Consider the following 15,240-nt stretch of genomic DNA (forward strand, 5'->3'; position numbering starts at 1 on the left):
TTTTAGTGAGAGTTGTAACTTTAAATTTCAATCAAGTTTGTAGTCAAACTTCATACTTCTCAAATTATGTTATTTTTCTTATACTACTCTGATTAGCCTCATTATACTCTCATTATATAAACGTAAACCTCAAATTGAGATAAATAAAAATTATGACACTAAAAATAGAAAACTTTTACAAAGTGCATAAAATAAACCCTATACTTCTCAAATAAACCTCAAATTGAGATAAATAAAAAATTATGACACTAAGAATAGAAAACTTTTGCAAAGTGCGTAAAATAAACCCTATACTTCTCAAATAAACGCGTATAATAAGTTTAGTATTGGAAACAGTTTCTCTTTTCTTTCCCTTTTTTTTTTTTTTTTTGTTTTTGAGTGAAAACCAAAATATCCTTGGGTTGGGAGTATTGGAATATTTGAAGACAGAGGGAGTTATGGATTAAAAGGTCGCTTAGGAGAGGACAGACATATCTGGATTCTGGAATATGAATATGTACACCCTGTAATCAGTATTTAGTTACACCATTTTTTTATCTCTCTCTCTCTCTCTTGAATTTTATATTATTTAAAGTCGGTTGTCTTTATTTTTTTCTTTTTGTTGGTTGGTTTTGGGGAGGTTAGAATAGAATTATAGAAAACGGGATTACAGATGAGAAGATCTACAGTGTTAAGTGAATTAGAAATAGCCGCCATTATTGTCTGCCACTGCCACTGAAACCCCGGACCTTTCTTCTATTCTCTGCTCTGCTCTGCTCTTTCCTCTTTCCTCTTTTACATATTACATTTTCAGACTCAGATCCGCCCTCCCTTCCTTGTTCCGATCTCCAATCAGGTAATTAAATCACACTTCTAGTATTCATTACTAGTTTTCAATCACACTTAATCTTATTGCTTCATTACCAAACACTTAGCCCCCCCCCCCCCTTTTTGTTTTTTTGTTTGTCCGCAGCCAATTATTATATATATATATTATATGAATTAGGGTTTCTACAATTTCGCGCTGTAATTCAAATCCAACAATTCCTATTTCCTACCAATAACATTAGCCCTATACTATAATACTCTACTCAGGTTTGATTTGCTACTTCTCTATATTTAGTTTTTAAAAAATAAAACCCACTGTTTTATTTTATTTATTTATGTATTTATTTAAAAAACTAATTTTTGTTATTGATTTGTGGGTGGTCAGGAATGGGGGAAGCAGTGCCAATCTATCTTAGCATAGTTGCATTTATTTGCACAGTGGGAGCCATTGTTCTTGCTGTTAGGCACATCTACAGGCACCTTATGAATTACACCGAACCTACTTATCAGCGCTTTATTGTCCGCATCATCTTCATGGTTCCGGTGAGTGCTGCTTCTGCTTTCACTTCACATGCTTTCCTGTCCTAGTAGTATTTAATGTGTAATGAATTCATATGCTGCTAACCTAGCCTAGGGATTATGTTTTTGTGAATAATGTGCCTACCACTGAATCTAATGATTTCAAATGTGCAAATCTATCAATACCACGCCTTCTTCTTGCTACTCATTTTCTTACAAGTTTAACTAGTGTCTGTGTCTTTTAACATCTAAAGCCTTCTTCTTTTTTATTAAAAATAAAAACAAGTACACCGGAAGTGTACTACAGTTGCACAAATCAAGAACCTAGATTACAACGATCAATAAGATCAGGGAGATAAAAACAAGAATAAGAAGACAAAACTAAACTCTACTCAAGGAGAGTACGGAAAAAGAAAAACTTAATGTCAAGAATAGACCGTTCACAATCCTCAAAACATCTAGCATTCTGCTCCCACCATAAGCACCAAAACAAACAATGCAGCACAAACCTCCATAAACCTATATTTCGATGTCTACCAAACTTCCCCTGTCAAGAAGCTAACAACTCACTAACTTTATTCGGCATAACACAATGTATACCAAACAAACAAAATACCATAGATCACAACTCATATGCTATAGGACAATGAAGAAGAAGATGATCCACCGATTCCCCACACCTTTTACACATAAAGCACCACTTTTTTTATTTTTTAATAAATACACATAAAGCACCGCTCTAACACTGCGACATGCCTCTTTCAAAGATTATCCGTAATTAAGATCTTACCTAAGGCAGCAGTCCAAGAAAAGAATGCTACTCTAGGAAGAACCTTTGATTGCCACACCATTTTCCAAGGAAAATCAATGACAAAAGAAGGAGATAAAGAGTGATAGAAGCCTTGAACCTCAAAACCTCTCCTCATTGCTAGCTTCCAGCAAAGTTTGTCATCACCAACACCCCGCACATTTGTGGAATAAAGCACAACCCAAAACAGATCCAATGATTCTAACTCCCAATCTTGTGGTGGACGACAGAACCGAATGTCCCATTGAAGCCTCCCATCAGAGAAATGCATCACCTCCGACACAAAAGACTCCCCTGTCCAACTAATACTATACAATTCTTGATATGCTTTCTTAAGAGAACAATCCCTACACTATACATCCGCCCAAAACTTTATCCTAGTACCATCACCCACATCAAACCAAAGAAATTTAGAAAAGTCCAGCCAACCACGTCTAATGGATTTCCACACACTAACACCATAGGTCCCTAACACCGGTTTGGTACATCAACCACCCCCTTCAACCTTATATTTCACCTCAATGACCTTCCTCCAAGGGGCATCTCTCTCTATTCCATATCTCCACAACCATTTGCCTAACAAAGCAAAATTAAATCTTCTCAGCTGTCAAATCCCTAAACCACCATTCTGCACTGGCATACAAACCTTAGACCATTCCACCAAAGGAACCTTAGGAACATCAATACCACTCCAAAGAAAGTCTCTCTGTATTTTCTCCATACGATTAGCGACCTTTACTAGAATAGGAAGGAGAGAAAGGAAATAAGTAGGTGAAGTGGACAGAGTACTCTTAATAAGAGTTACTTCCCCCCCTCCCCCCCCCCCCCCCTTAGATAAATACAACCTCTTCCACCTAGCTAAACGCCGCCCCATCTTCTCGAAAACGGGGTTCCAATAAAAGACATCTAGGGTTCGACACTTAAAATGTATCAAAAAAAATCTGAAATGGGTCACAGCTTTATTTCAATTTGAAGGAATATGGTCAAATGTGGCCATTCAAATCTATGCTATGCGGCATGCATACAAAAGTGTTGGTTATGATTTGATGATTTTGAACTTTATATCTTCTTTCAATAGTTAACCTCCATTGGTCTTGACATCTGCAAAAGGCTGCACTTTAAAAATGCTAACTTGCATTGCAGTATTTTCAGCAATGTGTTGATTTTTTGTTTTTTCTAACAGGTTTATGCACTAATGTCTTTCTTGTCCCTGGTTTTACCAGCTGCCTCAATCTATTTCAATTCATTTCGGGAAGTGTAAGTTCTTCTGTGTTTGTATATAATGTTGATCTCTGCAATTTTTACATGAAAAAAATTTTATTTTATTGTTCACTTTGATTTCTGTCTTATCTTATATTTATGCTTTTCGTCTCCCCTTGTTTTGCTTGACTCTAGAGAGCAAATGGTATTGGGTTACAAATGTCAATAGAATTTCACCCAAATTAACTCATGCATTAGATTGCTCTAGAAAGCAACCATTTTTGTGGCAAGAAGTTCACCACAAGCCATCTATGAATGAATGGTGTTGGAATGGTGGAAGAGGTGCTTATGATGATAGGGATTGTGATGATGGTGGCAGTGATATTATTAATGGCAAAGGCTGTGGTTATTTTGCAAAAGCAGCAGTGCCATTGCCATCAATGGCAATACAATCAATTGAGCATTATTAAAATGACACATTTTTTGGACAAATATTAATTAGCATTATTTTACTTATCAAAATGACACCTTTTTTGTGCTATTTTAGTTGGAATGTGAGCCCTTGGATTCCTCCTATAATAATGCCCTTTACATGCCATTTGGTTCAGGAAATAGAATATGCCCCCTAGCATCCAAATTCCCAAAAACGTGATGCCTGAATATCTGAATTCCCTGAAATTTAATTTCAATGTTTGGATTGATTATAAATTTGATATGATTCAAGTCTGAGATTCATGAGTATATGAAATCCCTATATTTCAAAACAACTTTTTAGAAAGGAGAGATAGTAGAAGGATTGGCTAAGTGAGAAGAGGGTTACATTTTTGTTGGTTAGAGGATATTGAATGTGGGCATTCTTTTCATTTCTTTAATAAAAGAGAAGTTTACCAAGCATTGAGAATGTAGATACCCAACTATCTTCATGGTTCTCTGTGTATCACTAAACTGAGGTTTAGGGAGAATCTAGATGTTTGAATTCATTTTCACTATTTGTGCCAAAACATAGTTGAGTAAATAGCTAGTATTCTACCATTGTCCCTCTGATCCTTTTGTAACACTGTTTTTCAATAGAAATCTTCACTCATAAAATTGAAATTAAAAAAAACAAAGGCTATTTGCAACAAAACAAAGGAATTCCTAGGAACTCTTCTCCCAATGACTTTGAAATATGCTTTGAACCAATTGCTGCCACATTAGGATTTTGCAGATCCTTATCTTATTGAACTTAACATTATAACTTTCAACTTAGAAAACTTAAGTCCCTTCCCACCCACGTAACTTGTCCTTCTAAGCAACAAGAGTTGAATCCAGTCTTCTGATTGTTTTCCCATGGCTATCTTTGTGAGAAGATTTTACTGCTTTATGATTTTTTGAATGTAACTTGAAGTGAGGATGTATTATGATCATCCATGTTACGTGTTTTGTACTTGAATGAAGTGTTTAACTTATTAAAAATCTGTTGCAGAAGCTTGTTATTTGATAATTTTTCTTTTTCATTGTCTTGCTTTCTCCACAACAGTGAATAAAAATTGCTTTATTATTATTTAAAAAACAAAAAAAGGAATATGCCTATAGCTGCCTGGGTTTTTATGAGCTGCTTTTTGGGGAAAAAAAAAATTAGGGGATTATAAGAAGCTGTGTTTATTGACTTATTCACAAATATCATTTTATAGTTAATTATTATAATAATCATTATATCTATGTTTTTACTGTTTCAGTTATGAAGCATGGGTCATCTATAATTTCCTGTCATTGTGCCTGGGATGGGTTGGTGGACCAGGAGCTGTTGTACTAAGTTTAAGTGGTCGGGTTCTGAAGCCATCATGGTGTCTGATGACATGTTGCTTTCCTCCCATACCTCTGGATGGGTGAGTTTCTAATAACAAAAGTCTATGATTTTTCACTCATACTTATGCACGTCTGTGGAAGAAGAGTTCCCCCCCCCCCCCCCCCAACCCCCTTCTCTCTCCTCTTGCAAAACTCACAAATTTGTTATACTTGGGGATTGCTTCTGTCCACTATCTAAGTCCTTGAAGGTTTTTTTTTTTTTTTTTAATATATAACTGTAGCAGCACTCTTGATCTTGATATGTATGAATTAGTTGGCATACTGATTTACATGTATGGATTTAGTTTCTCTGCACCTTTTAAAAGCCTGTCTATAAGTCAAAACTTGCTGGGATATTATAATCAGTTATTTTAGTCTTTCAATAACAATGATTTATCTGAATACTGCATCCTTAGATTTGTTTGATTAGCTCTCATTTCTGAAATTGTTTATGCAGGCGTTTCATACGTAGGTGCAAGCAGGGGTGTTTGCAGTTTGTCATTTTGAAGCCTATTTTAGTTGCTGTTACACTCATACTTTACGCAAAAGGAAAATATGAAGATGGAAATTTCAGTCCAAATCAATCATACTTGTATCTCACAATTATCTATACAATCTCATATACAATGGCTCTTTATGCTTTGGCATTGTTTTATCTGGCATGCAAAGATCTGCTTCAGCCATTTAATCCAGTCCCAAAGTTTATTTTAATCAAATCCGTTGTTTTCCTGACTTATTGGCAGGTACAGCATTGATACTTGTTCTCTCTCTCTCTCTCTCTCTCTTTCTCTCTCTCTCTCTCTCTCACACACACACACACACACGAACACACGCGCCTAGTTTATTACTGAATGGGAGTTGCTGAATGCATTTTATTTTTTAGAAAATTTTCTGTAAGTTGAAATTGTAGCCTCTTCCACCGTCTTTCTGATTTTCTTGTTTGTATTTTAGGGTGTTTTGGTTTTCCTTGCTGCAAAGTCTGGATTCATTAAGGATGCAGAGGAAGCTGCTGAATTTCAAAATTTCATCATATGTGTTGAGATGCTTATTGCTGCTGTGGGCCATCTCTATGCATTTCCATACAAAGAGTATGCTGGTGCAAATATTGGTGTCTCCCGTGGTTTGACAGGAAGCCTTGCACACGCTTTAAAGTTAAATGACTTTTACCATGACACGGTCCACCAGGTGAACTGTACAATTCCATCTCTATCTCTCTCTCTCTCTCTCTCTCTCTCTCTCATGCTTTAAATGCATTCGACATGCTTTCCCTTAAGGTTTGCTTACACACAGGCCTTAATAAGGCTTCTGAATTCTCTTTTTGGGCTTTGCTGTACTCTTGCTGATGATCACTCATTACCTTTTTGCAGTTTGCACCAACATACCATGATTATGTTCTTTACAATCACAATGAGGGTGATGAGGGAACACGGAAGTATCGGTCACGCACCTTTGTGCCAACTGGTCCTGAGATGGAATCTGTAAGAAGAAACAAACATATGTTTGGAAACAAGTTGGATGACATACAGCTTTCCAGTCTCTCATCTTCTAGTACCAGTACTCCCAAAAATCCTGACACTGTAACTGATTCTACACAATCTGATGTGATGAAATCTTCTCTGCTTGTGGATACCTCAAATTCTTTTTCTGAGCCGTATGATATGTCACTTATTGAGTTGGATGTGTCCAATTATCCTTCCAAAGTTCCTGCAGCAAATGAAACTGGGACCAGGTGACAAGAGCGTTAAGAAACTGTGAGGGACAGGTAAGAAGACCATGCTTTTAAAGGAAAGAAAGGGGTTAAGAAGAATTGCAAATGTTGTTTCTGAATTGGGAAAGGCTGATTGGCCTATTGTGTGCTGATATTGGTGTCAAGTACTTTTAGAGTTTTGAAGCTTGCAGTTCTCCCTCTCTCTGTTGGTTTGAAGCACTATACCCACCGATATTAGGCTTCCCACTTAAATGGAATATAGCCTTTTCAGTGTGTAGATTGTAGATACAAAACTCGCAACATTACATTTTTTAACATGAAATTAAAAATTCAAAGTTACTGTTTCCCATTGGATGTCATACACTGCCTCTGTCATTGCATTCATTTTTTTTAGTGTTTTCATTATTGGCTTACAACTGTTGGTATTTTCAATTATAATTTGCATTGTTGTAGTATGCAAGGATTGTGCTCTCTCTCTCTCTCTCTCTCTCTCTCTCGGGTGGGCTCTCCCACCTTTTCTGGGGCAACCAAGGAGATATTGTACCTGGTAAAGGAGTAGCTTTTAGAAAACAACCGCGTGTATTGTGCAGTCTGTTTGCTGATAGCTTGGCTCGATGTACAAAGTTGGAAAACTCTGCTTATATACAACAGCAATTATTTACACGTGCATCATCCCCAACAATGTCCCTAGAAGTAAGATCTTCTGTTCATAGACAGGCTTATATTCAATATGAATTGTTTGAGTTGAGCGTTCAATGATGTTCAAAGCTTAAAATTGTAGTATTTGCATGGGTATTGGAAGCGATCACATTCTGTTTTCCATATTTTTATCTGATTATCTTATATTCTTACTCTAGATTTTGTTGAAATGATGGTGTTATGAAGAGAATTCTCAAATGGTCTGCTCCAGCGGTGCCTCCCAACATCTTAGAGTTAGGTCAGAATTTCCTTTTTTCGAAGTTACTTAGCTGGAGCAGAAATAAACTGAAGTGTGTAGTCTGGCTCCAGATTGTGCCTTCATGATTCTTAGTGTAGAAGTAAATCGTGGGTAGCCTTAGGATGACATGTGGCTCTCTCTCTCTCTCTCTCTCTCTCTCGGTGTTTATTTAAATTTTCTGATGTTGACAACAATACAAAATATAAATCAAACAAAAGTCAAGACTTTTCAATTCAGAAGAAAGAAGGGCATGAACCGCGTAGAAATGGTTAACTTGCGAGGTTAAACATCTATGCACAATGTAGTAGGTGGTTACACCTGCACATAATCCTTTCTCTTATTGCAATTATCAAAAAAGAAAAATCCTTTCTCTTATTGGTAACAGAACTCAGTATATCTGACTCTTTGTAGGAAGTTTCCCCACGTTACGCCAATTACGTCATGCATTCTTCTTACCCCTAAACAAAGAAAAGCACTCCCATATACCTACTTTGAACTCTACTTTCTCTCTCTTTTTTCTCGCTTAAGTCACTTTGAACTCTATTGCTACAATAATATAATAATAATGTAATCAATCATAATCAAGTAACGTGTTGAGACTTGAGACTCCGATAGAGAGGACATATAATTTGCCATGAACAAGGTTGGTGGGACCACCCTTTTTGTGGGCCTAAACCCAGTAGATGACGCCATAGTTTCTAGCCTACCATCAAGACATACCAAAAGACAAACAGATTAGGGAATAGGGAAACACGAAAGCCACGAGATTGTCTGTTCTAGAAGCATCAATTGAGTTGTATGCTCGTCCTTAATATTAAAGAGTGATATTAGAATATTACAAATCTTATTACATAAATCTTACAAATTAATGGTCATCAATCACACAAAAAAAAAAAAAAAAGTAATATTGTTGTAATAAACACTGTAATGTAATAGCTATTCATATGATTTAGCTATTATTTAATTTGGCTATGTTTTTATTACAGTTATGAGAAAAATAAAATAGTTATTTCTTATGAGGTGTAATAATTTCTAAAATTAATATATTTTCAAATAAAAAAAATTTCTATATACACATAACAATTATATAAATAAAATAATCATAAAAAATAATTCATCTCTCTCAAATTTAAAAAATATTATTTTTAAGGAAACATAATTATATGAATAAGATATCCCCTAGAATAAATCTTAAGTTTTATTCTAATATTATAACTTACAACCAAACTTATGAATATGTTTAGTTGTTGTATTACAACACATTTTACTCCTAGTAATAAAGATTAACATTCATGTTGTAATTCTCATTTAATATACCAAGTTTGCTCTAAATTTGTATTATTGTAATGTTGGCAAGTTTTGACATTAATCAATTTTAACACTGTGATCGTGCAATTTTTTTTTTTTTTTTTTTTTTTTTTTGAGAAAGAGATCGTGCTAATTAAGTGTCAACGCAAGACACATCTCACAATTTATAGGGTGTACCGTGTATGAAATACAAATACCAATTTCAACATAACACACAATTTGAAAACACTCCTAGTACCAACACTAAAATAGAGAAGTGCTATTACAATACAACATGTCTTCAAGCCAACCTTAGGCAATTAGGAAATCCTCTTACAAAATCTTGATAAGCACCATTGCCGCAACCTAATTCTACTAACAACAAGCAGCTTGGCTAAATCAAAGCTTGTAGATATCTCTACCAATTGAGCCACAAAACAACTGTGAGGGATTTTCACAATTCGCTCCAATACCAATGGGCTTGGTCTACGATCGAATGCTATAAAAGATTTGTGCCCCCTCATCCTTCACCAGTTGGTCATTGGATGGATCAGTAAGGCACACGGTCCGACAAGAGATATCAGAGCTCGATCATAAGTTCGAGTCGTTGGAGCCACATTGTGAGAGAGGGATTGTGAGGGATTTTCACAATTCACTCCAATACCAATGGGCTTGGTCTGCGATCAAATGCTATAAAAGATTTGTACCCCCTCATCCTTCACTAATTGGTCGTTGGATGGATTGGTAAGGCACACAGTCCGACAACAAAAATAAATTAACAAACTCATGGTGAACTCAATCTCTTCACTCTAAATTGCTCAATTGAGCCACATGAAAATAGCATAACATTAGCAAAAAAGACCCATGATAGTATTAGTGCAAACCTAAACAATCTCTCTTTCTCACGAGCTCTCATCACTTTCTCCTTAGCATTTGCACAGATAGCATGAACCTTTCTCTCCCTCTCATTGGCTTTGGCTTTCGCTTCCATTTCTTTAACTTTTTCTGCAATTTGCCAAGCTATCATTACCCTATCATTTGCAAGTCACAACTCATACTAAAGCCCAAAGATCTTTTGAAGGACTAGGGGAGCAACTTCACTTCCACACCTACAAGTTGGGTTATCTACCCAATCAAAGAAGGTCCATTTTGGACCAACCTGAGCATAATTTTCCGAAGACTTAAATTCACTATGTCATAATGACACAAAATCAATTAAGTTAATTTTCAAAATTTTAGTTTACCTTATATTGGCTACAGCCCAAAAGTCTCTTCCTAAAATTATCAATCATCAAACTTGTTCTCAAAATACAAGTGTAATGAGTTCACATATGCCCACTTGAACCCGAATAATTGCCACTTGATGAAGATATTACATAAATTGATCAACGAAAACTTCAATAATTATTCCTTGAGGATTTCAATAGGTTATCAACAAATGCACGAATTTTAGACCTTACTATCTTATCCATTTTGCTAAAAGTTCAAAACCTTGCACAAGAACATACTTGGTTTTGCTTTACCTATTGGATGTGCAAACTCTAGCATGGATTTAGTACAAAGTTGAAAATATTTATAAAATCAAGCCTGAAACCATTAATTCAGCTCATTAGGGTGACAAATTGGAAGGAGGACGTTCACACGAAAAAGTTTTGAGGAGTCTGTTTGATTTGTGTTATGTTCTATTTTCATATAAAAATATGTTTTGCTAACAGCAAAAACAACGTTAGGTTATGAAGCTAATCTTAAATGGACAAAGTTCCAACTTTCAAATCACGAGTAGGTAAAGTATCGGGTCAAACCACGAATAAGTTAATTGTAATTTTCTCTAACATTAAATAATATAAATTTTAAGAAAGTTATGTAACAACATAAAAAGAAGTCAATAAATAGTCAAACTATTATTTTTATTATATATGTAATTGAAATAAAACTCTTTGATATCCATTTGTCTATACTTCCTAAAATAACCTATTTCATGATTAAAAATGTTTTAAAAATAAGGCAAATTAAGAAAACAAAGAAAAATTGAGAAGTTGCCTCAAAGTCTATTCTCATTCACTTCCACATGCAGGCTTGAATAAAAAAGTCAAAACTATATCAATTTATGTTTTTTATTCAAAAAAATAAATAAATAATTGAAAAATGAGTAAATGACGTAGAGTTTAGGTTTATGGGACTTTTTAGTTATAAATTTTGACGCAAACCCAAAAATTAGAGGGATGAAAAAAGTATTATAGTGGAAAAAAGAATTCAGTAAAAATTACAAAGGTGGGCGCTTTGGGTTAGCTTCTGCGGCGGCGCAGTGGTCGCTTGTTATGCAAAGCAAAGCAATACAAATAGTGAATAGACAACAAACAATAATAAGTACTCGTAGTAAGATAAGAAGCAAAGCAAAAGACAGGTGCGGAGAATTTCAACAGTTCATACATATATTTATTTATAATAGTTCAGACTTCAGACCCCACAGCCCAAAACTTTATATTTATTTTGCACGAAGCCCTTCTCGTTTTTTGTATTTATTACTATTGGTGTTGATTGCAGAACTCACAGGTAGGAGAAGCATTTAAGTAGCACTTTTGACTCTCCCTCTCTCTCTCTCTCTCTCTCTCTCTCTGCCTCTTTCTTTGACGAACTTTGTTCAAGAAGCATACATCATGAATCAGAATCAAAACCATGTTTTGGGTCTAAACCCAAAACCGAGGAGCGAGTCATTTGGGTACTACTCAGAGCAGAACTACACAATGATGGAGAAGAGGCAACTTTTCCTTAGAAGCTATCAGTTCTGCAGAAAAAGGAGCTTATCTGAGAGACTCAAGGGGTCCTTCATCCGTGTCAAGAGGGTCATATGTTTTAGGCTTCGATCCGCTCGTAGATTCAGGAAGTTGGTCTGTTCCGGGCTTAGATACGGTTTCTATTACCGCAGAAGAAAATTCCTAAGACTCGTCAACAGCAAAAAAAACTACTCCTCCTCCAACTGCTTCTGGTAGTTATTAGTTTTCTTTCTTTCTTTCTTTCTTTTTAACTCTTTTCAGTTTCTCTCATCTCTTTCTCAATCTGGTGATGATTTGAGGTTGATAATTACTATGTTTTACATTTTAGAATGTCTTATCAGGTTTACCCTTCTGAATTCTATGGTATTAAGAAATTGTTCTAAATCTATTTCATGATTCAGTTTTTATTAGTGATTTTAGTCACAAACTCTAGTTTGTGTTTCTGGAAAAGGGTTCCTCTAGAAGGGTTGGAAATTACTTGTTTCTTTACTTTTCATCGAGTACTGGGATTTATTTTTAGTCACAGTTTTAACATGTATAATTAGCAATTAATTCAGCAAAAAAAATACTAATTTTTAACATGTATGTAATTCCAGTGAGAATCCCAAGATTTTAACCAAATACTTCCCACTAATTTCGGTTGAGGTTTTAATTTTGGATTTATGGTTTTACAAAACCAGCACTTTGCACAGAATTTGAGGGGGTTTTATTCGGTTTTTAGCGATTGGAAAGCAGTTGTGGGGACTCTGGTTAAGGCCTTGTGGGGACTTCAATTGTTCATGCAATTGTTGGTTCATGTTTGAACTCTATACTTCCTCCTCTAGGAGGGGGAGGCCCCAAAAAAAGTCAAGCATTTCAAAGATCCAAGTTTGAACGAAAGAGAGACAAATTAGAAAGTCATTGGGGAAGTCGGGACTTTTATTTATTTTTTAAACTTTGTGCACTTTAACACATGTATTTGCTGTTGAATTTGGATACACATACACATACACACGGATATATTTGACCATGCTACCTGTTTCAGTGTTTCTTTCTAGATTTGGTGGCTATTCGCTTGCTCTTTTCTTGTACCTTTGTCAATGCCGTCTTTAGCCAGTTTGCCCCACATTTTTTGTGGTTTCATGCACTTCTTATTCACGGGCATTTTGGGTTTGGTAGTTGCTGTTGCTAGCCCTCTACCTTTTTTTCTTTTTCTTTTTCTTTTTTTTTTTATTTGATAAAATAGCCTTCTAAGTTCTGTCTCTTGCTTTATTCTGTGAAAATTAAAATGCATGAGATGAGAACCACTTTAAGACCTTATCCAATCCTCGCCCATCTTTCAAATTTTCAAGCCGACTGCGTGACTCTATATATTATGAGTGCCACACATATCGGGTGCTCTTTAATGATAGGGTATATACCTCAAAAAGATTGCCCAATTTTTAATGTTAGGTTGTATGTTCTCCGAATCTTGTATGTAAATGTAAGTAATTGTAAAGTCAATAATTAATGATAAGGTCTATAAGGTTCTCATACCACATAAAGTGGAGAAATAAAATGGTTTAAGAATTCACTATTTAGTGTTTCTACAATTATCCTAGTTAAAACCATTTTTTAATGTCCTATAATTTTATACCACAACCATCAAATAAAGCTTGTTTGTTCTTTTTTTTCCCCCCTTGTCTCCATTGACTTGTCTTACCTTTGAGTCATTTCATTTCATTCATTCATGTTAACGCGGCATGAACTCATTGGAAATCTAACGTCAGGCACAGGTTGTATTGAGTGTAGCTGAGTCATCTTGATTAATAAGTTCTTTGATTTCATTACCGATATGACTTAACTAAGGAAGCATCCTCCATATCAGATGCCGACAGATCCTTTGGATAAAACTTCAAAATGCAAATGAATAATATTTCTCTTCTATTGATAACTCATCATCTTAGTTGACCTTCCTTATGTGATAAGTAAGTTAAAACATGCGCAAGAAAAGGAAGTTGATCCATGTAAGCAACTAAGCATGCATGATTCTATTTAAATTGTACTGTAGTTAATTTATACAACCATATAGGCATTGGAGGAGACAAAACAAATCTCCTCAGATTTTGAAACCCACTGTTCCAGAAAATTTGACTTTACCATTTAAGTATTACAAAATGGTGCTGTCAACTTTTATATATTGAAACTAAAATTAACAAATTTCTTTATTATTATATTGTTGATGTAACTCCAATCACATTTATTACCATGTCAAATTTATAGTTTTTCTTATGGTAAAATTGGTGATAGTTTTGGAATATTTCAACAAATATTGCTAGGAACTTACTGTTAGTAGAGGAGATTAGGGGGGAAAATGTGTGATTTTCCTTAACAATCGAGAAAGATAAGAAAAGGAAGCGACCATGAGCTCTTCAAGCCATGGAAGTATATTTACAAGAACATTAATGATTTCCTAGGTGTTAAAAGTCAACCACGTTTGAGCAGTGACCTGCTGTAACGGTAACACACTTGCTAAGCAAATTGGAACGTGGGGGATATTATTTGTTTAAGTAGATCCAGATGGCCATGCAAAGGGATCCTTAGGATATTAACTCAAAAACTTATGAGTCAATACTCAAACAATTAATACACATATCCAAATTCATTGGCATGTCGATTCTGTTTTCATATAAACTCAAATTCCTATTTTTAAAAAAAATTAAGCATTAACTTAAACCAAAATTCAAGTGAAGTTATAAAAGGGAGAGAGAAAACTTTGTAATGGGAAATTAAATAAATAAATAAATAAAAACACGTTGAATCTTAATTAAAGTTCTATAAGAAAGAGCAAACATAGAGAGAGAGAGAACTCACAGTTTTTGTGTGGGAAAAATATGGATTAGATGGGAGAAATGATATCAAATTTATACATAATAAAATGGGAAAAGAACTCACAGTTTTTGTGTGGAAAAAATATGGATTAGATGAGAGAAATGATGTCAAATTTATACATAATAAAATGGGAAGAAGAATAATCAAAATATAAGAAGGAGAAAAAAGAAGTGTAATGGTAAAGCATAGAGTAGTGAAGGAGATAGATAAAAATGGAGGGGAAATGTTGAAGGAAGTGTAACGTATGGACTAATAGAGAGGAAGAGTTTTTTTCTTTTTTTTGGGTTGAGATGAGCTAGACTATGGATGATATGGCTCAACAAAAGTATAGTAATAATAAATGATAGACCAAGAATGTATTGACCCATTGTGATAGATTAACCAATTAATTAGCCAAGTTGATTAATTAATCAGATTAACATACAATATGCGTGGCAGCACAAACAAATCACCAATTAAACTAAATATGCAGTAGAAATTGAATTGACACGGTGATTTGTTTTCGAATAGGGAAAACCTACAT

The 15,240-nt window shown here is 34.8% G+C and overlaps 2 protein-coding genes across 4 annotated transcripts; both read left to right on the forward strand.

Annotated features, from left to right (window-relative positions):
* Positions 1 to 368: 368 nt before the first annotated feature.
* LOC126716563 (uncharacterized) lies at positions 369 to 7,228 on the forward strand. 3 transcript variants are annotated; one of them, XM_050417377.1, is made up of 8 exons: positions 509 to 835; positions 953 to 1,074; positions 1,193 to 1,350; positions 3,318 to 3,391; positions 5,053 to 5,202; positions 5,619 to 5,904; positions 6,113 to 6,346; positions 6,529 to 7,228. In XM_050417377.1, exons 3-8 carry the CDS (start codon positions 1,195 to 1,197, stop codon positions 6,892 to 6,894), a joined length of 1,266 nt encoding a protein of 421 aa, XP_050273334.1. In that variant the 5' UTR covers positions 509 to 835; positions 953 to 1,074; positions 1,193 to 1,194; the 3' UTR covers positions 6,895 to 7,228. The 3 variants fall into 3 exon arrangements, with proteins under 3 accessions (XP_050273336.1, XP_050273334.1, XP_050273333.1); XM_050417379.1 differs by lacking the exons at positions 509 to 835; positions 953 to 1,074 and adding an exon at positions 369 to 496; XM_050417376.1 differs by lacking the exon at positions 953 to 1,074.
* Positions 7,229 to 11,371: 4,143 nt separating this feature from the next.
* Positions 11,372 to 12,261, forward strand: LOC126716564 (uncharacterized). The gene is made up of 2 exons (XM_050417380.1): positions 11,372 to 11,497; positions 11,638 to 12,261. Exon 2 carries the CDS (start codon positions 11,751 to 11,753, stop codon positions 12,081 to 12,083), a length of 333 nt encoding a protein of 110 aa, XP_050273337.1. The 5' UTR covers positions 11,372 to 11,497; positions 11,638 to 11,750; the 3' UTR covers positions 12,084 to 12,261.
* The last annotated feature ends 2,979 nt before the right edge of the window (positions 12,262 to 15,240 follow it).

The sequence above is a fragment of the Quercus robur genome, chromosome 3 (assembly GCF_932294415.1).
Source record: "Quercus robur chromosome 3, dhQueRobu3.1, whole genome shotgun sequence".
Lineage (NCBI taxonomy): Eukaryota > Viridiplantae > Streptophyta > Magnoliopsida > Fagales > Fagaceae > Quercus > Quercus robur.

Coding starts and splice junctions, on each gene's coding strand:
- LOC126716563 (XM_050417379.1), top strand. CDS start 1,195: ATGGGGGAAGCAGTGCCAATCTATCTTAGCATAGTTGCATTTATTTGC. Junction 5,905..6,112: donor TTTTCCTGACTTATTGGCAG/GTACAGCATTGA, acceptor TTTGTATTTTAG/GGTGTTTTGGTTTTCCTTGC. Junction 6,347..6,528: donor ACCATGACACGGTCCACCAG/GTGAACTGTACA, acceptor ACCTTTTTGCAG/TTTGCACCAACATACCATGA.
- LOC126716564 (XM_050417380.1), top strand. CDS start 11,751: ATGAATCAGAATCAAAACCATGTTTTGGGTCTAAACCCAAAACCGAGG.